General features: G+C 48.2%; 3 protein-coding genes across 4 annotated transcripts; 1 reads left to right on the forward strand and 2 right to left on the reverse strand.

The window, feature by feature from the left end:
* Positions 1 to 2,181: 2,181 nt before the first annotated feature.
* SMDT1 (single-pass membrane protein with aspartate rich tail 1) lies at positions 2,182 to 4,749 on the forward strand. The gene is made up of 3 exons (XM_050908519.1): positions 2,182 to 2,337; positions 2,924 to 3,064; positions 4,458 to 4,749. Exons 1-2 carry the CDS (start codon positions 2,182 to 2,184, stop codon positions 3,059 to 3,061), a joined length of 294 nt encoding a protein of 97 aa, XP_050764476.1. The 3' UTR covers positions 3,062 to 3,064; positions 4,458 to 4,749.
* Positions 4,750 to 6,261: 1,512 nt separating this feature from the next.
* NDUFA6 (NADH:ubiquinone oxidoreductase subunit A6) lies at positions 6,262 to 9,189 on the reverse strand. The gene is made up of 3 exons (XM_050898790.1): positions 9,051 to 9,189; positions 8,290 to 8,405; positions 6,262 to 6,958 (listed from the first exon to the last, which is right to left on the reverse strand). The coding sequence occupies exons 1-3, from the start codon at positions 9,175 to 9,177 to the stop codon at positions 6,827 to 6,829; spliced, it is 375 nt and encodes a 124-aa protein (XP_050754747.1). The 5' UTR covers positions 9,178 to 9,189; the 3' UTR covers positions 6,262 to 6,826.
* Positions 9,190 to 10,346: 1,157 nt separating this feature from the next.
* On the reverse strand, positions 10,347 to 20,241 carry LOC127014896 (cytochrome P450 2D14). 2 transcript variants are annotated; one of them, XM_050894545.1, is made up of 9 exons: positions 19,898 to 20,241; positions 17,930 to 18,101; positions 17,051 to 17,203; positions 16,223 to 16,383; positions 15,913 to 16,086; positions 13,949 to 14,090; positions 13,156 to 13,343; positions 12,072 to 12,213; positions 10,347 to 11,942 (listed from the first exon to the last, which is right to left on the reverse strand). In XM_050894545.1, exons 1-9 carry the CDS (start codon positions 20,108 to 20,110, stop codon positions 11,764 to 11,766), a joined length of 1,524 nt encoding a protein of 507 aa, XP_050750502.1. In that variant the 5' UTR covers positions 20,111 to 20,241; the 3' UTR covers positions 10,347 to 11,763. The 2 variants fall into 2 exon arrangements, with proteins under 2 accessions (XP_050750502.1, XP_050750509.1); XM_050894552.1 differs by lacking the exon at positions 10,347 to 11,942 and having other exon boundaries at positions 12,116 to 12,221.
* Between the last annotated feature and the right edge of the window lie 1,339 nt (positions 20,242 to 21,580).

A 21,580-nucleotide genomic window follows, 5' to 3' on the forward strand; every position in this document is an offset into this window, starting at 1 on the left:
TAAAGACTGAACTTCGAAAATAAATCAAAATGTAATGGCAGTTCCTACATGAGACCCAAGAACCAGGAGTGACTTGAAAGGGAAAATAAATTAAGAAAGCCAGTTCTGTCAGAACTGGAACTGAAGCAGTATTATTCATTTGAGGGCAGTTTCACTTTTAAGAAGCTTAGTTTGTTTTAATAAGCCAGGATTGCGCTAGTAACACTACTAAAGAGCTTATATTTAATGCTTTAATCTGTCCCATTCAAATGGCACAATTTCCACACTACCTGCCTTTGCGTTAGCACATATCCCAACTAAATCCTAAATCCTGCAAATGAGGACCTGCGCTCTGCTTTCTGTCTGATCGCATTTAGAGTAATTTTGTGTTTTATTCTGCCGCGCCGAGAAGAAAATGGCTGAATCCTGAACAGCATTTGTGCTGGGCCCAGCTGTCCATGCCTGGGCCTTTGCTAGGTCTCCGAAGCGCTGCGTGACTTTGGATGCGCTTGGTCAGGGCTTCCTCGCCATCCCGCTCACATAGCAAGGATGGCCCTTTTCTGAGTCGAAAGAGCTATAATTGGAGCCATGCCCAAGTTTGTATGGGAGTACAGTTGTTTTTTTTAATGACCACCGCCGCTTGCTTCATTAGGCAGGAAGCACCTGGGTGCTCCGCCACCTCCTCTGAGATGGAGGCTATCAAACCAGCTCGGCTGAGAATCGGTTGTGCTGGCAGCGCCTTTGAAGCAGCCCCCCCCGGGCAGAAGGTGGGGGTTTCAGCTTCCTGAGATCACACATGCAGCTGGCTAATGGAGCATCCTCGCTGTCTGTCTGCAGGCAGAGATCGTTACAGGAAAGGCAAGGAGTTTTCACTGCACATTGTCCTCGACAGCAAAATAAGACTGATGATTGCCACACACAGTTTTTCTCTGGTCATTCAGGTTTGGACTGTTTCACCTCCCGCCTTCGCTTTCCCTTATTATTTTTTAAAAGTAGAAAATGCCTGGACAGCACAAAACAGGTTCCCTAGCAAAGGGGGAGCTGAACACTAAAGCTGAATGGCTACTTTTCTTAAAGTACTGAAGTCAAATCCTTTTCTAAGAACTTTCTTTAGCATAATAATGCAAAAGCGATGAGCGAAAAATGCTTGAATCTGAATGCTTGAATTTAAAAGAAATTGAAGACTGAAAGAGGGGGGGAGGCCTCTGACATGGCCTTTGTAAGCTGTGCCAAGAAGGGTTCCCAATCCTGTTAAAATAGTTGATGAAATCCTTCCATTTTTCTGAGGCTGAGATTTCAGATTCAGGCCTATAATGTATTGTTTTATTTCTGCACATTTATCTTTTTATAAAACAACTGTGGTGATGTTTTCCACTGAATCCAGGTCCTAGTGATGAGTAACCTAAAGATTTTACCTGTGGCCACCGCTAGCCATTTGGCGGACAGTCACAACCAAGACTGGACATTTTCCATTACAATAGCTACCGCATTAATAGTTTGGGGGTGGATGACCCCATAATGTTACCCCTCTCAACTGCCTTTGCAGAGAAACTTAAATAACCCCCACTGAAACACACAGGGAACGCGTGGAGTTTCCGTGTCAGGGGCATCTTTCACCAGCACCGAGCATGCTTTATAATCCGCACAATTACCAGGCAACGCGACGAGCAACCTGTGGAAACGCTCCCGCCTTTTGAAATGCTTGTATTTTAGGTAGACGACGTGTTCTTTTTTAAGAGGCAGTTTTGCGTGCGGAACTTGTATTATGCATTTCAAGACATTGTCAACGTTTGTATTTTATGCCGTGAAGCCGAATAAACCGTTGTGATTTGTAGCCCGTGCGCTGCCAATGGAGCTGTGAACCCCTGACGCCGGCGGGCGATTCCCGCCCTGCCCGTTTTTAGGGACACCCGGCCCGGTTTTCCTCTGCCGAGCCTTACCGCGCCCTTTGGCGGTAAAAGGCTGCCCGGTTCCTTTCTCCTCCGGGTTGCAGCGAGAGAGGCGGTGCGGCGGGCCAGGCTCGGCCCGGTGCCGCGGCCCGCTCCCCGGCGAGGCTGCCAGCGCCGCCTCACGCATGCGCACCGGCGACCTCGCCCCCTTCCCCCCCAAGCCTCGCGAGAGCCGGAGGCCCCGCCGCCCCGGGTGACGCCTCGGCTCGGCCGTTACGGGAGCCCGGCGAGGGGCAGGAGGGAGGGAGGGAGGATGGCAGCGGCAGGCGGACGGCTCCTGGCGGCGGCCGCGGCTTACTCGGGGCGAGCGGGCTGGGGCGGGCCGCGCCGCAGCCCGGCCGTGCCGCTTGTGCCCTGCCGGAGTGCCACTGTCACCCGCAGCGGCGCCATTTTGCCCAAGCCGGTTAAGGTGAGTGAGGGGCGAGCGGGTGGGGGCGGCAGCCAATCGCGGCGCAACGGATGGCAGCGGTGGCCAATCAGTGCGTGTGCATCTGCTGTGGGTGGGGCGGTGGGAAGTGAGTGACAGGGTCTAGGCTAATGAGCGGAGCGGCTGTGGGCGGGGCGGAGGTGCGGAAGCGCGGGCGCTCGCCAGCGGGAGGGTGGCGGGAGCGGCCCTGAGGGGTCGGGGAGGGCGCGGGCGGCTCCTGTCCCCCCGAGCGGGGCGGCGCTGGCCCGGCGGTGGTCACTGCGCCATGAGGAGGAGGAGGAGGTAGACACCCGCCGGTACGCGGCCGTTTCTCACCAGCAACCGCTCTCCCTTCCTAAGCCACTCGTGTTTCCTGCCCCGAGCTCCCCGCGGGTTCCGGCTCTCCCGGTGCTGGAGTTTTTATAATAAAGCGCGATGCGGTGACTGGGCGTTTGGCGCTAGGGACGGCACACCCTTCTTCCCGCCGCTTCCCGGGTCCTCTGCACGCCTGGGGGGCCGGGAGTACGTCGGTTCGGCCAAAGTGCAGCTTGCTGGTAAAGGTCAGTCTTTTCCAATCGGCTCCTTGCAGACGCCCTTCGGCCTCCTCAGAGTGTTCAGCGTTGTGATCCCTTTCCTGTATGTTGGGACTCAGATCAGTAAGAACTTCGCAGCCCTACTTGAAGAACATGATATCTTTGTCCCAGAGGATGACGACGACGATGACTAAAGGGTATGTCATTAACGTCACCAGCAATCTAGTTGTTTGTGCTTCCCGTTTGGCTTGGGGCAGGGAGGAGAATCTCAGAGCAGGAAATACAGACAGCAACAGCTTGAAAGATGCATTTGCAGTTAAACACACGGACACAGTATTGCCTCTAGCTACAAACTTTTCCGTTCTTTTATACCAGGGTAGGCCAGACGGGTATCTGAATGTGAAATCTCCACAACATACATTTGTTAGAGATCAGAATAAACTGATGGTGTCGTAGATCCTGTCATTTGAATCAGAAATAAACTGTAGTCAGTGAGGGTCTATACTGCAGACAGAAAAGAGGGACTTCAGTGTCATTACTTCACATGTCCAAAGAAGAGCAATGAAGCTGGTGAAGGGTCCAGAGCACAAGTCTTATGAGGAGCGGCTGAGGGAACTGGGGTTGTTCAGCCTGGAGAAAAGGAGGCTGAGGGGAGACCTTATCGCTCTCTAGAACCACCTGAGAGGAGGTTGTAGCCAGGTGGGTGTCGGTCTCTTCCTCCAAGTAACAAGCAATAGGACAAGGGGAAAGGGCCTCAAGTTGTGCCAGGGGAGGTTTAGATTGGATATTAGGAAAAATTTCTTCACTGAAAGGGTTGTGAAGCACTGGAAGAGGCTGCCCAGGGAAGCGGTTGAGTCACCATCCCTGGAGGTATTCAGAAAGACGTGTTGACGTGGCACTTACTTAGGGACATGGTTTAGGGGTGGACTTGGCAGTGTTAGGTTTGCGGTTGGACTCAATGATCTTAAGGGTCTTTTCCAACCTAAATGATTCTCTGATTCTATTCTACATGTTTACCTGTTTAAAAGTCTTCTGCTAACTCACAGAATGACTATTGTAAAAGAGAATCACTTATTGTATGAAATTCTGATAGAGGTGAACAATTTAAGAGAATTCCAGAACCCATCAGAACAAACTGCCCGGTGGTTGTTACAACGCTCATCTCTCAAGTAGCTGGACCATTCAGACTCATTGGATAAAGGAAGAGCGGAAATAATTCACCTTTATCTACAGTATGCTACACTGCACTACACTTTCCACCATTTTATGTTATTCTGTTTGGCTTGCCCTTGTGTAAGGATTTGAGTTTGGGTGTATTTCATTCTCTATAGAACAAAGAAGCTGTTTTAAAGAAGTTGTAAATAGTGTTGCTTTATAACCGCTTTGGTGGATGTATTCCATTTGATAAAGGGATTTTCCAGCACGCACTGTGCAGCTAAAAACAACAAATCAAAAGATTGTAAAGACTACAGTGGCCTGCTAGGAACTCCTTTTATGTAAACCCCCACCTTGTGTGGTTCAGGGGGAGGGTATGGACTGGAGCTCAGTACAGTATATCTGAAGAGTAACGGCTTATTATTCTATTTGCAGAACTGTTAACGGAAGAACAGAAGGGAGAAAACCATTGACAAAGCAATGGTTCCAACATCTGTCACCTGTGGTTTGTCCTTCCTAAACGTGGACAGGGGGCTCTATATCCCCTTTGCCAACGAGTGTCCTGCGCATGTCTGTATGATGGAAATCTGTAGACCAGGGTTGAAGGAAGTGCTTGATAGGCCCTCTATCCTTGCACACACACGCTCACCTCATCAAAGACTGCTTGGGATTCCTTTTGTTAGCAATATGGGAAACACTTAATTAAAGATGAAGAGACTGAGATGTATGACTTTGGTATTGTGTTTTTATAGATTAGGTGCCTAATGTCCTAGCATTTCTGTCTTAACCTTTCTACCTCCATATGTCTGTTCCAGTAAAGTGGCTCTCTTCATATTTATTTCCTCTTTAAGTCCTTTCTGTAACTCAGTACTGATCTACAGTACGACAGGAATCCTAGAGGAAGCAGCAGCCCCACAACACAGCCCCATTAAAAGAATGGAGGGCGTATTGACACTGGCACTGCAGTTCAAATAATGCTGATTTACAACGAGCAGCTATATCTGATGGACACTATATCATTAATTTCACCTCACTGAGGATTAAATACAGTATTATCATCGCAGAGTTAAAAGTTTTGACTAACTTTGCTAAAAGGTTAAGATCATGAGTGGCAAACTAACTCACTGATGTGTTTTATAGCATTTAATCTCTGAACACTCTGGCTCCAAGTACCTGGTATTTCCTAGGTAGTTCAGTACTTCCTTCTGTATGAGCCCTAATGTATTAATTGTGTATAAACTTCAACTCTTCTTTTCATAGAAGTGTTTACTATTGCAATTAAATCCTTGCAGAATAGACTTAAAAGGTCTTCTCTACTGCTAGGGCATGCGTAGAGTATCTTCAGTAACATCAGACCAGCTGTTTTCTCAAATACCTTGACAGAAGTCAAATTATTATTATTTTTTTTTTAAGCCAGCATTGCCCCAGTGTGTCTCTCAGGGTTTCTGGTCAGTAGATCTGGCCTCTGCTCTTGACTGCCCACTTTTCCCTTCAGTATTCATGTAGCTGTTTAAAAGTTTCTTTTAATGTTGCGGACCTTAGCACAGTGTATAGTTCAAACAAACAAAACAGCCACATTTGCTCCCTTATTATTTGGCACTGCTTTTGATGTTTGCTCTGTAACTCTCCAGCGCAGCTACTGAGAGAAAAGGGAGCCTGCAATCAGTAACCCCAAGAGCAGTAGCTGAACGCAGCTGGCAGGTTCTTGAGTTACTCGGTATCCGAGCTGCCCCCTCCTTCCCCAAAGCTGCCTGAAAAGTGGTTGCTCCAGTTCATCTGCTCTTGGGAGCCAAACATGTCCCTGCTCCTGTATTCTATACTGCCGAATTCCTTATCACTGCTTTATCCCACCATCTCTCCTGGCCCTTCCTGTGTCAACCCTGTCCTTAAAAACAGCCCACCCCCAAAGCCCCTAGGTACACATAGCTACACGTCTCTGAGGAGTGCTGCTTTACAGTCCTCAGATGGGGAAGAAAGCCCCAGTACTTAGGCAAGGATAAAAAGAAGTTTGAGCATACTACAAAGATTCAATGCTGATCACGCATGGGGAGCTCCAGCACCGAGTTACCTGCTGAAAACCTGTTCTGACTGGTGAAAGAACAAATTCTCCTTGCCCTTCTCAAAAGGGAGCTAGTAATTTCTGAGTCAGTTAAGGAGGTGATGGTAGGACACCACCTTCTGCTAGGCATCAGAAGCTCTTACAGAGTCTTCCTATTCTAGGCAACAGTACAAAACCCCATTTTTCCAGGTAATTTCATTTTACAGCAGGGAAATGGACTCTGCTGATCTTTTTATTGCACAAAGGGCTTTATTTGCCTATTCGATTTTATGCCATTCTCTGTGACGAAGTAAACAGAGACTAGTGTCCAAGTAAAAAACATAAGGTCAACAAAGTCAGAGCATGAAATTGCAGAACACTGCATGAATACAGATGGGCCTGAAGCCCAAGAATATTTCTGCGACTACACTGGCTTTTCTGAAGGCCCGCTCTTTCTTCCACAGAGCCAACGCCTACGCACAGGGCTGCAGGCTAAGCAGAAAGTCCCACAGCCAGGTTGTGTTGTGGTTATTCAAGCAGACACTCCAGGGCAAGCGATGGGACAAACTCCATCCACTGAAAATACACATTGGCAAAACGAGGAAATTGCAGCTCTTCATACAGATCATAACGACTTGCACACACTTTGGATTCAGAGTTAGTCATTGGGCTCCTAATGTACTATACAATCTTTCTGTACAGATTTTTTTTCTACTATATAGGACTTTATTTGTAATACAAGGCAGGAAGACACAGAGTCAATCTCTCAGGGATCGTGGCCCGCATAGAATTTGGACAGAAAGTCTTTAGGTCGTGGGGTTTCCGTCTCGTGGAAATACCTCATGATGTGAGTCCTCTGCTTCCATATCTGAATAGTTTCTTGAAGATCCATTTTTCCCTGCGCACAGACAAAAGAATTTTAGGCTAGTTCTCAGTTAGAGCCCGAGTCTGTCTATACAGCACTATGAAAGTTATTTGAATGCACTTAGAAACACCCTTAAGATAGCTGCATCAACAATTCTGTACTCCTAAAGACTGCTGGCATCACCTATACTGTGACACAAAGATATATACACTGTTCCTGCCTTGTGACTTTATTGCTTCACATCCTATATTAACAAGTCGCTTGTCTCTACAGCACAGCTTCCCAGCCCTGTGGAATAGGCAAGGGACCCTGCCCCCTTCTTAGAACCTGTCTTGTTTCTCTTATGACCAGCACCCCCATAAAATTCTACATAACATTCCTAACTTTCATGCATCTCTATTTAATTTTTTTTAATAGCTGCAAGTTAGCTGTAAAACTAAGTAAAATTGCTGTGAAGTGCTTTGCACCAGTATCACTACCACAGAGATATTAAACATAACTTCGTCATGACTCCAGTCTATGAATTATTGTACTGGTTTCGGAGGATGGCGGCACAGGGCAAAATGAGACTGCCTGGAATTGTCACCTACCGTATTATGTAGGATTCTGTTCCCAGATCTTTTTCATCATGTCAAGACAGATTAACTGTCTTGAAATGCAAGAAATACAACAGGTGAGCACGGCAGTCCCTAATGCATGAGAACTGCAGAGGTCAGTCATTGTTGCTCAGACCCGTTCTGAAGCCTTGCCCTGCTCTTGGTATGCCGATTATTGCTTTGAACCAGACAGGTCTCTCAGGCCTGAGACATAACCAGATGTGTTACAGGGCTGGGGTGTTTTGCCACACAAAGCCAGCCTCCCACCAAGTACTGCCACTCTAATGGATGTTTCAGAATTGGTGAAGAAAACCACATCCCAATCTAAGGAAGTACGGTAGGGAGTAGAAAGGTCATTTTTAACGGTAAACTAGCCAGCAGCATCTTTTCCCCCTTTCTTTGATTGCCATTGTTTTCTAAAAAAACCAAAACCACAAACTTGTTATTTAAACTACCGTTTTGCTTGCCATACACTTCCTCTTTTAAACACCTGCAAACTGGAAGAGCCAGTACACTGAATAACAGAAATCCGTACTCTAGCAACTCTGACTTAGGTGAGCTAAGACCCTATTCCTCTGCATGCTAAAGCAGCTTGATCCCTTATCAACAGGTTTGTTGACAGAGATAAACCAATCTGGATTGCAAGAGACAACTCCTCCATAGCGCAAGCTGAAATAAAACTGTCCCTCTCCTCCATCACACTCACCACCAATTATCCACTCTCGCGTTCTCTGCAGCTTCAACAAAATGGGAATAACTTGTTTGTACCTTAATAACCAGCATGTCTATCACCCGTGGATCTGCAACGTGGGCATTCTTCATGAACATCTCCCGCACCTTGTTACGTCCCTGTTTCACCGTGATGTCCAGCTGGTATAGGTGTACTACAAAAACCAGAACACTCACAAAGCTCATCTATATTGGTTTTCATTTTTTCCACTGACAATGTGCAACTCAACCCCACAAAACACTACACAGTCATGTGTTCTTGCAACGTCTGCCAGCTTCACTAATATGATTAATTTAAAGAGAATAAACAACACAGCCATGGTACGAGTCCCGGTGCTGTTCTAAGGAGGCAGGCAATCGTGCCACACACCCCCGTTCTGCAAAATTAAAACTAGATTTCTCTTTTGCTTAGCTAAGAAAACCAAGTGGCAAGCAAGGCATGAGGAGACCGAGGTTTCCCGTCCAGACCTCCCTCACCCTCGGGCCGGGAACGGCGAGGCCGGGGAGGGCGAGGCAAACCCGACTGCGCCAGGCCGGCGGGCCCGTGCTGCGCCGGGGAGCAGCCGAGAACCCGCAACCCCGCAGCCGCTGTAAGGCCCCGAACAACCGTGTTCACCTGCCCCACACGCAGCGGGCCAGGGCGGGGAAAGGGCCGCGGCAGAAGCCGGGGCAGGGGAGCGACGGGATGAGGCGGGACCCCCCGACGGGCCCTTTAGGAACCCAACGGCTGCGGGGTGGCCGTTGCGACCTTGAGCTCGCGCTCCCGCCCGCGCATGCGTGGCCGGCTCGGCGCCCCTCACCCGTGTTGGGCACCTCGCGGTACCAGGCCCGGTACAGCTCCCTCACGCGCCGCTTCGCCTCGCCCAGGTCCCGGCTGAAGATCGGCTTCACCGCGGCAGATACCGCTCCTTTGCCCGCTACCGCCATCTTGTTGCAGCCGCCGCCTCCGCGGCGACCCCTCCGCGCGGTGCGTCCCGCCCCTTCCCCGCCGCCGGTGGGAACGCGCACAGGCACGGCGACCCTCTATTGGCCGGCTGCGCTGCCACTCCCAGCCTTTTGGGCCTGGCAATCGCCGTGGCCGGCGGCCTCCCATCGGATTGGTCGGGAGAAACGCCAATCACCGCTGGCCGCGAGGGGAGGAACTGACCGTGTGGGCGGGGCCGTGGGGTGCCCCGCCTCCCGGGGCGATTGGGCCTGCGCCGCCCCTCACGGCCTGCGCCGCCCGGGAGGGGCCGGGGGGGAGCCGCGGGTCCCGGAGGAGGGCGGGAGGCGGAGGGAAAGCCGAGCAAGGGCAGCGGGGGTACGGGGTCGGGAGGAGGAGGGGCGGGTTTAGTCTCGCAAGCCTCACGGAGGCGTGGGCTTCAAGGTGCCGCGGCCTCATGACGGGCTCCCTGGAGGAGGGGACTGCGAGCGGGGAGGCCGCAGCAGCTACCGCAGGCCTTTGGTGGGCCCGCAGGCCCCTGGTGAGCCCTCCCTCTTCCCCCCGTCCCCCCCCCTGCTGCCGCGGAGTCACCTGCAGGTGCAGGCCCCGAGGCGGTGGGTGACGGGAGGCAGAAGGACGCTTCTCAACAGGGGCCCCATTCTCCTACCCGTGCTGTTCACAGCGCCCGCCCCCAGCCCAACACCAGCTGGTTGGCTTTTACGGCCATTTTTGGCTTGGAGAACTTGCCTTCCCCTTCCCGATTATCAGTGCTAGATCTGTATTTTGCAATGATCTACTTGTTCCTGCCACACCAGCTGATGTTTGCATATGCAGGTTGACTTTCTTTCAATGCATTCTTGCATGCTAGAAAGACAGTCCCTACTCTAGGTATACCCACGGTTTTTATCCAAATACATGAGTGCTGGAATCCTTTCTGTTTGAAGTTTAGTTCACTGAAACCTTCTCTTCAAAAACACTTCTGTGTGTGCTGGTAACTATAAACCCAAGCATGTTCAGTTCAGTGTCATTGAACCAACCAGAAAAGTAGCACTGAAAGGCTCTTGAAAGAAACAGATGGGGTGCTGGCTGTAAGGAGAGAAATGTCAAGTGAGTATCTGAGGCAGGTGTATAGCAGGACTGTGAGACAACCACAAAGAGGAGGGGCGAGAAAGAAGACTTTTCAGATCACTTTTATTCTTTCAGTTTATTTTGTAGGTGAAAAGCATAAATGTGCAGTTCCTGCTGAAGTAAAAATCTTAAGAATGGTATTAATAAGTACTTGCATAGTTCAATAGCTTCCATAGCTTCCAAATTTACTATTAGAAAGATAGATACGAATGTGTGCACACACATTCAGAGATTTTTTTTTAGTTGTGGTTATGCGTAGAAGCTCCTTTATGCTATGGTCTTTTCAGCCATCTGCTTAAAAGGTAGCTACTACTAATCTAAACATCAACATATCTTAACACCTTGCAAAACAACGTCAGGAATATTGCAGGGAGAAAGGTAGCTCTGAAATCTACAGCCATACTGTTTGAAACAGTGTAACTCCATCCCTTTGTGAGTTCCAAACCTGCCCAAGAGCTGACTTTATGTAACGCCAAAAAAAAGCAGTTTTCAGGACCTAAATAGAGGAGATGGTAAATCTAAACACCAGGATTTCTCTTGAAATATAGGAATTTCTGTATTTCACAAATGACCTGCTTCTGTGGCTGAAACACCATATGGATTATTTATGTACTCCTCCTTGGTATTTACTCCCACTGGAGGCATAGTGTGACATAAGGGTTGTCAGGATTAAAACTTACTTTCTTTGGGGCTATAAATGAAGGCAATGCAATATGTGTGCAATAGACGGGAGTATGCAATAAACAGGAAGGAATGAAGGGGATAGGTATGTATTGGATGGTAAGATTTTTCAGGAGCACTGCTCTGAAACTGCATTTAAATGTCACCTTGTTGGAGCTGAAGCTGCCTGCCAGCAGCAGATGCCAAATCAGCTGACCGGCCCTGGATTGTTTTTTTGGGAACCGAGCCAGAGCTGGACTCCCCTGGGCACCAGGCAGAGGCAGACGCTGCTGTGGGACGGCACTGCATGGGAGGCAGAGCGTGGCTGGGTATGCAGTGGGGCTAACAAGGAAGAGAGTGGGCCAGGAGTACCTTACAGATTTTTCCAAGTTTTTTTGCTCCTAGAACTGGCAAGACCCCAGGGTTGTCTTTTACCCAGGATAGCCTTGTATTTCAGTAAACTGTTTCAGGGCTAGTAATTCGTTCGGTGGCTGTGTGCTCAGTGAACTGGTTCTGCAACCGATGAGAGCCCGAAGTACGGCAGAGCTGGCTGATTAGCCATATATGCACTTGCAAACTTGATCGTCAGTCGTAACTTGCTATGGCTGTCTGATTCAAGATCCAGGACTGGAATTAAGCTAAACTGTATATTGGGCCAGATCCTTACTTTACACAGCTAGGGACATCTGCGCAGACTTCAGAGGTCTTGAGTGGAACCCGGCATGATCCTGCCTAGACCTGCAACATTTCTGACAGAGTTTGCGTTGGTGGTGGTCTGTGAGTGAAAGGAGAGCGGTGTGCACTTATCTTGGGACAGCTCGCAGCAGGTATGGGTGTGGGGAGCTCGTGAGGGCAAAGTGACCATCCTCCCGTGGCCTGGGCTGGTCCTCGGGCAGCACAAAGGTGAATTTCTGCAGGAGAGTGGTAAAGAAAATAAAGAGCTCCATCCTGGCCAGCTGTTCCCCCAGGCAGGCACGGCGACCTGCAAGAGAGGGAGTAGAAAGTGTCCGTGAAAGAGGACATTAAACCACGATGGAATCACCGCAGGAGGAGCAGGTCACCCCTCCTGCTGTGCCTCTGACTTGCAGCTGGATCCTGCCCTCAGATTTACCTGCTGAGAAAGGCAGGAAGGCCTCTGGTTTCACAAACTGCCCGTTCGCATCCAGGAAGTGTTCGGGGTAAAACTCGTTTGGCTTCTCCCAGACTGCCTCATCCTTCAGCACGGAAGACAAGTTGGTGATGATTGTCGTCCCCTGTGCTCCTCCACAAGAGGAAACAACTTACGTGAGAACAGCAGCATTATCTTGGCACAATGCATCACTGCTGGTCCCTCTCTTGTCCGTGTCTCCCATCTAATAGCAACCATTGTTCGGTGCTTCAGGGTAAGGCACCAATCTCCTCTTCTGTATCTTATTTAAAACAGAGGTAAAGCAGGGCACTTTTCCAATGACATACGGTGTCTGCCCTATGCTCTGAAGCATCTGAACTTTTGCAATTTGTATCCTTACAAAGGCCATTGCATGCAAATGCCAGTTTCATGGTTACACACTGGAAACAGCCTCTGCTCCTCAGATCCTCCTGCACTTGTTTTATAGCTGGAGAGAAAAAGCTGACTGACAGACTTCAAAGCCCAGCTTTCGCAGGGGCCATGGGAAATTGCAAAGCTTTCCTGTTTCACATGTCAATGTTCTAAGCTAGAGGAGATATCACAAGGCTAAAAAAAAAAATCCCAGGGTTGCATTGCTAACAGTGCTGCCAGGACAGCTGCCTGTCACAATGGCAGTGGACTGAATGCCAGTGGCATTTGAATAGCTTCAGAGATTAAAGTTTTAATTATTACCACCTTAGGAAAGCCAGTAAGCTGGTGTCATGTGCCTCCAGAGAGCCTGTTAGGCTCCGTTACTTTCTCCTTCCAACAGAGGCAGTGAATGTCACAGCTCATCGAGAGGAAAGCAAACCTTTGCACTGAGCTGCCACTGCAGTCGGGTTCCCACAGAACCAGCACAAACCTAAGAGCACAAATGTGACCGTCTGTCCGGATTTAGCATTTCAAAATGTCCTACTTCAGTGCTCGCCAGTGACTGTAATTTGGGGCTGGAAGTGCAACGCTGCAGAGTTGCGTGGGGTCACTCACACCCCATGCCTGGCGTCTGCACAGGGAGAGGATGCTGCATTGCCTCTCTGGTCACGGTCACCTTGGGAATGAAGAAGCCTTGCAACTCGGTGTCCCGATACGTCATGTGAGGTAGCCCAATAGGAACGACATCCGCGTAGCGTTGCACTTCATGGATCACAGCATTGGTGTAGGGCATGCTCACTTGGTCCTTCATGGTGGGTGATCTCTCTCTGCCAATCACGTTATCAATCTCTGCTTGGACCTTACCTGAAAGCAGCACAGCTAAGGAATTAGAGTGCCCTTAGATAAACAGAAGGGGCTGGTACAAGCTGTAGGAAGGCTGGCAGCATGAGATTGTAGACACTGGGTGAGAGCAGGACAAGCAATTAGAGAAAGGAACAGAAACTAGACGGGAATGCATTTGTTTTCAGTCACTCAGACTATTCTTCATGCCTAGTATCTTTAATAAAGGTCTTGTCCCTCGACATGCTACCTCACCCCTCCTCTCTGCAGCTGAAAGGGTACCTGGGCATGCAGCATTAGAGAATTAAAACAGATTAGCATCTATTCCAAATACTGGAAAGAGGGTACTCTGGCCACTGAAAGTCCCCAAGTAGCCTTCAAAATGAAGGTGAGAGCAAACTTGCCCTTCCAACTCCAGTCTTCCTATCAAGGCTTCTCCCCTGCCACCAGTCCCTGCCAGAACAGCTATGTTTGGGAAGTGTTTCTCCTGGTTTCTGCTAGACCAACAACCACCAAAGCTGTTCCTCATTGCAAAATCCCCAAACCATGGAGAGAAGATGTTCAGTCTCCTCGCAGAAAAATGAGGGTTGAAGGAAAGATGCCACACCTCTGCCTGTCTTCTGACTTACTCTGTATTTCCGGGTGGAGAAGCATGTACAGAAATGCCCACCGGAGAGTGGTGGAGGTGGTCTCAGAACCAGCTCCAAACAAGTCTGCGGTCACCAGACGAAGGTTGTTATAGTTGAAACCGCTCTCTTCAGCTGCCTTACCCTGTGGAGAGCAAACAAGTGGGTGATTGGAGCTGGGGTTACTTGCTGGGCGAGAAGACCGTTGTTCCAGAGAAGTATTGAGAAGCCCTAGATCCATTTTTGCTGACCAAGAAGTTAATTGGGAGAGTAGAGCACAACACAGGCAACGGTCTGTGTATGACTGATGTACTTCGGTAACCCTGTTACCTCCTGTATTTGAAGGTCATCAGTCACCTCCCATATCCTGAGAGATGAACGCTACACCTGCATTCAGGACAGAAGTGAACACCTTGTACTCTTAACTCATACAGCAGGCCCCTGCCACTTGCTGTAACGTCCTCCCCCAGAGGAGGTGGAACACAGTTACTCAGGTTTGATCAGATCATAAACCCCACGCAGTAGAGAGGAGGCTGGATTGATGTGGCAAATGCAACATAACAGTATTTTGAGGGGGCTATCTATAGCTATGCATTACAGATTCTCACTGCTTCTGCCCTGCTATTTTCTTACAATCAAAAAAAAAAAAAAAGATCAGGGTATCATTGCTGCCTATTAAGTCTGCAACACCAATTTCAGCAAAACTGGTCTCTCATCCAAATGCTAATTGAGCTCAAATTTGTTAGCATATGAGATATGACAAGTTCTCTGCATGAGTTCATCTGTTTGTCTTTTCTAATCCTCTTTATACTTTCCTTTCCTAGGGACTAGCTTCTGTTAAGTTATTCTGTATATTTTGATGCTGTTGTAATATGGATAGCGATTAATAAGGCATTTAAGACTCAACTGTTATTCCAATAAAAGATCTCTGGCTAGGGAGCTATGGGGTTGACCTGAACAAAGTTAACCCAGTAGAGGGATTTATCAGACTGGCTTATCAGGCGACCTTAGTGAACAGAAGAGGGGTGTGACAAGAGGCAACATGGTCAGGCTCACATCCACCCCCAAACAGTACTGCTCAGTGCAGAGTAACGTAGGTCACGCTGCTCTGCCCGTGCGAGCTGCGGGGGCTAACGCATGAACTGGAGGTGCCCGGCACCCGCAGCACGGCAGGGTTCGTTATGCAGAGCAGCAGTCCAGCCTGAGGACTCGGATGGCGGAAGCAATTCGCAGGCAGAATTTGCTACTATTGCTCATCTGGCACTTCAAATTTAGTGAATCCATGTGCAGAAATATATGGTGGATGGATGGGCTGATGCAAGTACCTTTGATTTTATGACTTCGTGCCTTACTGAATCAAAGGAAAGACTCCTTTTATTTCAGTGAGGTTCAGATTTAGGCCTTCATCTGATCTGTAGGGAGCTAGTTCTTAGCAAGCAATTCAAAGACACACATCCCGAAGGAGATGCTGTCTTTCCAAGTCGTAACTTGGTCTAAAGACAGGCTACAGACTGGGCAATGATACCAAAAAGCCAGTCTGTTGCTGCAGTTTTGTAACTGATTTTGAGACATCAGTCATTAAGGCACTGACATACACAGAATCTTGCATCTTGACTTGTCCCGTGATGCAAACTTAGAAGTATTAGTGAACTCTCATTGCCTTTTAAATGCCTTCAAAATGGTGTAGGCTGGAAAGAAGGGAGTTGCTAGACTTTGAGGGGAACGTGAAGTTAGAAAATGGGAACAAGAACATCAGCAGATATATGGTCTCTTAAGACAATAAAGGAGGTTACAGCATGAAGAATTTAACATCTTTCTTCTCAAGATGCAACGTGGAATGAAAAAGTAGGAAATTAGTTAGTAAGAGGTTTTATACACCTTTATGAGGAAAGTGAGCTTCTATCAACAAGCTTAAACAGGCAGAGGAATTGCCCCTGGACCCTGAGGTCCTGCTGGTGTCACCCTACCTTCTCCATTTCCTTTAAAAACGCATCAGTGAAATCTCGGATGTCATCAGGATTCCAGGTCTGCATGTGCTTATCTATGAGCACATCTATGAAGTCCATGAACGCCTTTTGCCCTCGAAAGACTTTCTGTGGCACACCAGGGATGCGCAACAAAATGGGCACCACATTAAGAAGCTGGGATGTCAGAACCAGAGAGAGAGAGAGAGAGAGAGAAGATATTATGGGATGCAAAAAGAAAAATAATGAAAACACAATGCTCTCAAGCAACAGAGGGCAGCTTCTTACAGAACACATTACGCTCTTGGTTTACCTGAGGCAGGAATCCAGTTTCTTCATTCAGGGAGTTTTCAAACAAATGTAACAGCTTCTTGAATGTCTCATCACCGTAATCGAAACGCTCTCCAAAGATGGTGGTGCAGATCACATTGCAGACTGCATTATTTACAAGAAAACGTAAATCGAAAGGACGACCTAAAAATGGAAATGGAGACCAAGCAATGAAGCTAAGCAACACCAAGCTGTTGGGCCTCAGCTGTCAGCAACAAGAATACACAAATGCCTCCTTGATGCCTTCAAGAGAAAAAGCCCCCAAAGCACTCAAAGTACAAATGCATCATACTAGGAAGTGAAGATCTTCTCATCTCCTACTACTGTTTGGTTGATCCTTGTTTAAAGGAGAAAAGTCCCAAGAAAAGCCAAGTTGCAGGGTTCTTCTGTGACAGAAGAACCTATATCTATCTATTGACAGATAACACTTTGCTTTGTGTCTAGATGACAGGCGATGTGCTGTGAAAACTCTCAGCTGCACTTCTTTTGCATGTGATAATATGTTCTACTAAACTTCATAAAGGTAATAGTTACCCAGCTCTGGGAATAATTATATTTTATCTCTTTATCTCTGTTTATTTCCTATTTGTTTCCTGTTTCAAATGGATTAGTGTTACAGTAGCCCCACAGTGTAAAATAGAAGTGGCTTCAAGGTAGAGCAGGGTCACTAATGCATGTAGACTAGAAACACTGCATTTGCTTAGGAAGAGAGCACTGCATGCAGACGAGAGTGGCTGTAGTATTACTTCTCTCTCTGCATCACTCTATCGCCTTTTTCTATGATTTCCCCATCCTTCTGGATGTGACAAACCTTCTTCAGAATTGACTGCAGAGCACAGAAATCCAGCTTCCTCCGCCACTCGCTCCTCCAAGGATTTCTTTCCCATCCCGAAGTTCCTCAAGGTAGAGAGCGTAAATTTCCTTAGCTCCTTCCAGACATGCCCGTATCTTGCTATAACAATCCCTGGAATTATGGATGAGCAAGAAATGTCAGGAGCTCTGACCCGTACATCAAGCAAAGTTCGCTAGAGAATAGCAAATGTGAGTTTGGAGGTACAGGTCTTATGTGGATAGATGAAAAAGTCTGGTCTTGTACAGCAGTTCTAAAAATGGATTACTGCAGCTTCTAATGCATGTGCATGACTAGCGAAGGTGGAGAGGGGATTCAATGAGAGCAACAAGTGCTGCTAAGGATAAAGGAATCACTCTCCTAAACCCTTCAGCATTGCACCCTTAGCTTGTGTGAACCGGGTAGCAGCTTGTGCCACCGCACAGGAGCTGAGGATGAGAGATGTGAGCTGGGTGCTGGATAAGACTCTGTCTTGGAAGAAAGTTACCATTTTTTTTGTGATGACAACAACATGCACATAGTGTGTGAGTATAAGCATTAATCACTGGGTGTCGGGAGCTACCAGCTCCAGCGCTGGCAGGAAAGTTGTACCACTGATAGTGTCCTAACGCTGCTGAAGAGGTGTGTGCTAGCACCTGGAGCTGTACTACAACCACTAATGGGAGCCCCCTTTTCATCAAATCTGATTTTTTCACCACCAAAGGGTGGCTGACATACAAGGAGATTGACCAGAGGGACATGAGAAGGTGGCACCGTACTGAGAAAATCTTCCATCTACCCACCATCTACCCAGTCCTTGTGCTAGTGCCAGCGGGGAATGTCCATTTCCAAGGGACTTGCCTTCAGATTTATTTCCGTAGCCCAGATGTTCATATACTGGAAAGTATGGCCGGTCAGCAAAGTCTTCCGATCTGTGGACCAGGGCTTCCTTCACTGTTTTATACCCGTTCAGTACTACCAGGTTAGTCCAGCAGTTCTGGAGATTGAAGACATTTCCAAACTTCTTGTGAAGCTGCCAAGATAAAATGTATGTCCCCGAAAATGAGCTGAATGTAACATCAAAAATATCACCATATCCTTCCTTAGGGCCTTTACTATTTAGTGATTTTTGAGGTGTTTTTATTAGGAGACCTTCAGCTGATCTTTGACGTTTGTCTTTGCAGTGCAACAGCTCAGAGCAGTGCCAAACAGCAGCTGAAGCAGGGATCAATGCTCTGTGAGTGGAAAGATTTAGAATACACCTATCCTGGCCGAACTGTTGCCATGACCATTGTGCAAGTATTTTGGATTTTGCCTGACAACACAAGGTCAAGGACCTTTTTGGGGATTTTCAAAGGCTGCTTGCTCAACAACAAATTATTTCCTAATACTTGTATTTATTTTGATCTGAAAGACTAGGCAAGTTTTGAGTTAGTCTACTTCTGCTAGAAGGAAATATTGATGATAAAGTGATAGGTAATTTTTTTTAACAGGCATTTGTTCCTAAAGATCTACCCAGAGCCTGGTTCCCAGAAACACGGTTGGAAGACGCAATTCCACACTGGAGTTTCAGGTCAACCTTCTCCCTAAAAGGAGCGTACACATCTAGTAAGACTGGTAACTGGCACACACCCTACATCTGTTGTGATCTATGAGAGACATAATGCTGACAGCAGGATGGCTGCACAGGTAACCGTGTCAGCCATACACTCACCGTGGGAGCTTGCCATGGAGCTAAGTCTCCTCCAGGTAGACAAGCCCTTTGACTGGACATAGACTCCCAGGAAGCCAGGTCGAAGCTCCCCTGCTAGTCAGTAACACTGAACAAAGTGCTCAGGAGCATGTTGTTGGAAGACAGTGCAATAGTAGCAATGCCCCACAGACTGTGCTCCGTTTTCTTTTTCTTTTTTCTGTCCTTTTTTTTTTGTTAAAAAGCTAAGTGTCTTAATTTCCGCACTGTAGCAATGCAAGGAATTGAAGTACTTAAGACTATTTGCAGTGGAGTTGGAAAGGGAATTAGCACTTCACTGGCACTAGAAATACATCATTAAAAGTGATTACTGGTCAAGATTGTGGTTAGCATGACCCTGATGTGATGTGATTTGAAAATGGTAATCTTTTGGACTATATGCAAGCAAATACAAATGCTATATTTAGTTTCTCCATTTGGCAGATTTTGGACAGACAGCTGAACAGCGCCGTCCTAGAGAAAAGGCCTTTAGAATATGCAAACTGAAGCACAAAACCCCCGTGGTTTATCTGCTGCAAGCTGTGCTGTGCTTTTCCTTTGAGAAAAGCTAAGCCCTGACTTTGAATAGGAACGCTACCAAGATTTTGGGCATTGCTGCTGGGGCAAATCCCGCAAGCTGATCTCTTTAACTGAAACTGTCACATGCCTGCACGCACCCTTAAGTAACTCACAGGCAAGTCTGCCATTCCTGCAGCCACAGCCACAGCCCACAGATATTTGCTTGTCTTCCCTTGTTTGTGCATCTCCCTGTTCCCTTGCCCCCACACCTGCCCATCTGTTAAGTTGGTGGCCAGCTCTACAGCAGAGCAAGCATCGTCTATCGTTGGGGGCACAACAGCATCTCCCGCTGAGCTCACGCAGAGACTGGGAGATGGAGGCTAGCGAGTGTTGGTGTGTGATTATCTATTTATCTGTATGGGCCAGGTCAGTGTCCTTAGGCAGTGACTTGCTTTGTCCTGGACTTTGGAGAGGGCATTGCCCTTTGGCTTTGTGCAAGGGTAGATTGTGCCAGGGTGTCCCCACCCCTCCCGGGCCCACGGTCGTGTGAGGGGTGCTTGATCGCAGGGGCCGGCACTCACCTGGTTGAAGGAGACGTGGGGGTTGCGGAAGTCAACGTACAGCATGGTCCCAATGAACGGCAGCGACACTGGGCCCGGCGGGTAATGGCTCCACTTCTTCCTGCGCTTTGTGAAGTCAAGAAGTAAAGTAAAGACTGTAAGAAAAACTCCCAGTATAGAGATGTTGCTCCAGCACAATGACAGCTGGGACCCCAGCCACAGGAGCAATGCCATTTCGTAGCCTGTCTACTCCTTGGTCTTCCTCTTTTGACGCAAGACTATTTCTGCCTCCTTTTCCTCTCCTCTGCTCTCCTCTCCCTCTCCTCTTCCCTCATCTTCTCTCTCACTTCCTTCCCCAGGCAGCTGCCCTCTTTTCCTTGCTTTCTGCTCTTCCCCACACTCTCTTTTTCTGTCTCCCTGCTCCTCTCCCTGCAGTTACTGGCCTCTGAAGGTGGGACTTGGCTCAAACCCGAAGCTCCTCCTCTGCTCAGCTCAGCCTTGGGGGAGTGGTGATGAGGGTCATCCCTCCTTTTCCTCCTCCTCCTCCAAAGCCAGAGCTGAGAGGCCTCTTTGTCGCTGCCGCTGGTGGCAGCTCCTGCACTGGTGCCCTCTGTGGGGCAGGGCTGGGTGAGGTCCAGGTGTTTGGGTGCCCTCTCCCACAGCCGAGGTGGGATCGCAGTTCACAACAAGCAATCCAGTCTTGCTGCATTCTCCTGGGGCGATTTTGAAAGAGTTTGTTTAAACCTGTGTCGCCTTCTTGTTTGTACAGACAAGTCAAGGGAGAAGCAGCTCCTAAACACAGATCATCCATGTTTTTGTTTGCAGGGCTGACAATTTGTTCCACTGGCCCTTGAGAAAGCTCAGATTAGGTCAAGCTTTCCCTTACAGAAAACACTTGTCACAGAAACTAGCCTAAAATGGTGACCTGAGACTTTAAAAATCATTTATGTTTCTGGGAATAACAATCTTTATCCAACTCCAAGTGTCAGTCAGCACGATGACCTTGATTTTTGTAGAATACAGCTCAGCTACAAGGGAGGAAGCACATGTATTGCAAGGAGCCTCGAATTTCCAGCCTTTGGGGCAGCAGTAATGCAAACACAATTATGGAGATAACCAAAGTATTTCCTAAAGCAGCACAGCTATGTGCTCCTGGCATCTCTGCCATCAGAGATCAATAAAGCTCGCTCTTACGACAGTTAGTTCTAGCTAAAAAGAAGCAGTAAACCCATCACAGTTTGATCTGTGATCTCAGCGTGATCAGAGAAAAGCTCCTAATGGAGCAATTGCTGCAACAGTGATGGAGAGCTCAGACTGCAAAGTGATGCACCTGCAAAGACTGTGCAGTCAGCTCTGGTGTGCAGCCGGGGCCTCGAAATGCCCCTTGCCCAAAAAGGCACCTAAACGCTCATTATCTGTGTGCGGAGGTCCCCTCACTGGAGTCTCTACAGCATGATCCTGCATGTCCCTTGTGAAAGCATCATGACTCAGGGTTCATCTCAAGTATCTATCTGTAAACAAACATATGCAGCATGGGAAACAACCAGGGGAATTACCAGCCCCCATACAACTGCAGAATTATGATTTCTTTTGGATTAGAGAGGCATGGCAGGATAGCTCACGTGACTGGAGAGCTGCCACAGATGGACATCAGCTCTTCAGGAAAGACAGGCTGGAAAGGGTGAGGAGTGGTGGTGCTTTATG

Source organism: Gymnogyps californianus, chromosome 1 (genome assembly GCF_018139145.2).
Source record: "Gymnogyps californianus isolate 813 chromosome 1, ASM1813914v2, whole genome shotgun sequence".
NCBI lineage: Eukaryota > Metazoa > Chordata > Aves > Accipitriformes > Cathartidae > Gymnogyps > Gymnogyps californianus.

What these genes read in the sequence shown, in the direction of transcription:
- SMDT1 (XM_050908519.1), top strand. Translation starts at nt 2,182, where the DNA reads ATGGCAGCGGCAGGCGGACGGCTCCTGGCGGCGGCCGCGGCTTACTCG. An exon ending in TTTTGCCCAAGCCGGTTAAG is followed by an intron (nt 2,338 to 2,923) that starts GTGAGTGAGGGG and finishes GGCTCCTTGCAG; the next exon opens with ACGCCCTTCGGCCTCCTCAG.
- NDUFA6 (XM_050898790.1), bottom strand. Translation starts at nt 9,177, where the DNA reads ATGGCGGTAGCGGGCAAAGGAGCGGTATCTGCCGCGGTGAAGCCGATC. An exon ending in CCGCGAGGTGCCCAACACGG is followed by an intron (nt 8,406 to 9,050) that starts GTGAGGGGCGCC and finishes TGGTTTTTGTAG; the next exon opens with TACACCTATACCAGCTGGAC. An exon ending in TAGACATGCTGGTTATTAAG is followed by an intron (nt 6,959 to 8,289) that starts GTACAAACAAGT and finishes GTCTGTGCGCAG; the next exon opens with GGAAAAATGGATCTTCAAGA.
- LOC127014896 (XM_050894545.1), bottom strand. Translation starts at nt 20,110, where the DNA reads ATGGCATTGCTCCTGTGGCTGGGGTCCCAGCTGTCATTGTGCTGGAGC. An exon ending in CCCACGTCTCCTTCAACCAG is followed by an intron (nt 18,102 to 19,897) that starts GTGAGTGCCGGC and finishes TTATCTTGGCAG; the next exon opens with CTTCACAAGAAGTTTGGAAA. An exon ending in TTTTAAAGGAAATGGAGAAG is followed by an intron (nt 14,091 to 15,912) that starts GTAGGGTGACAC and finishes TGCTCTCCACAG; the next exon opens with GGTAAGGCAGCTGAAGAGAG.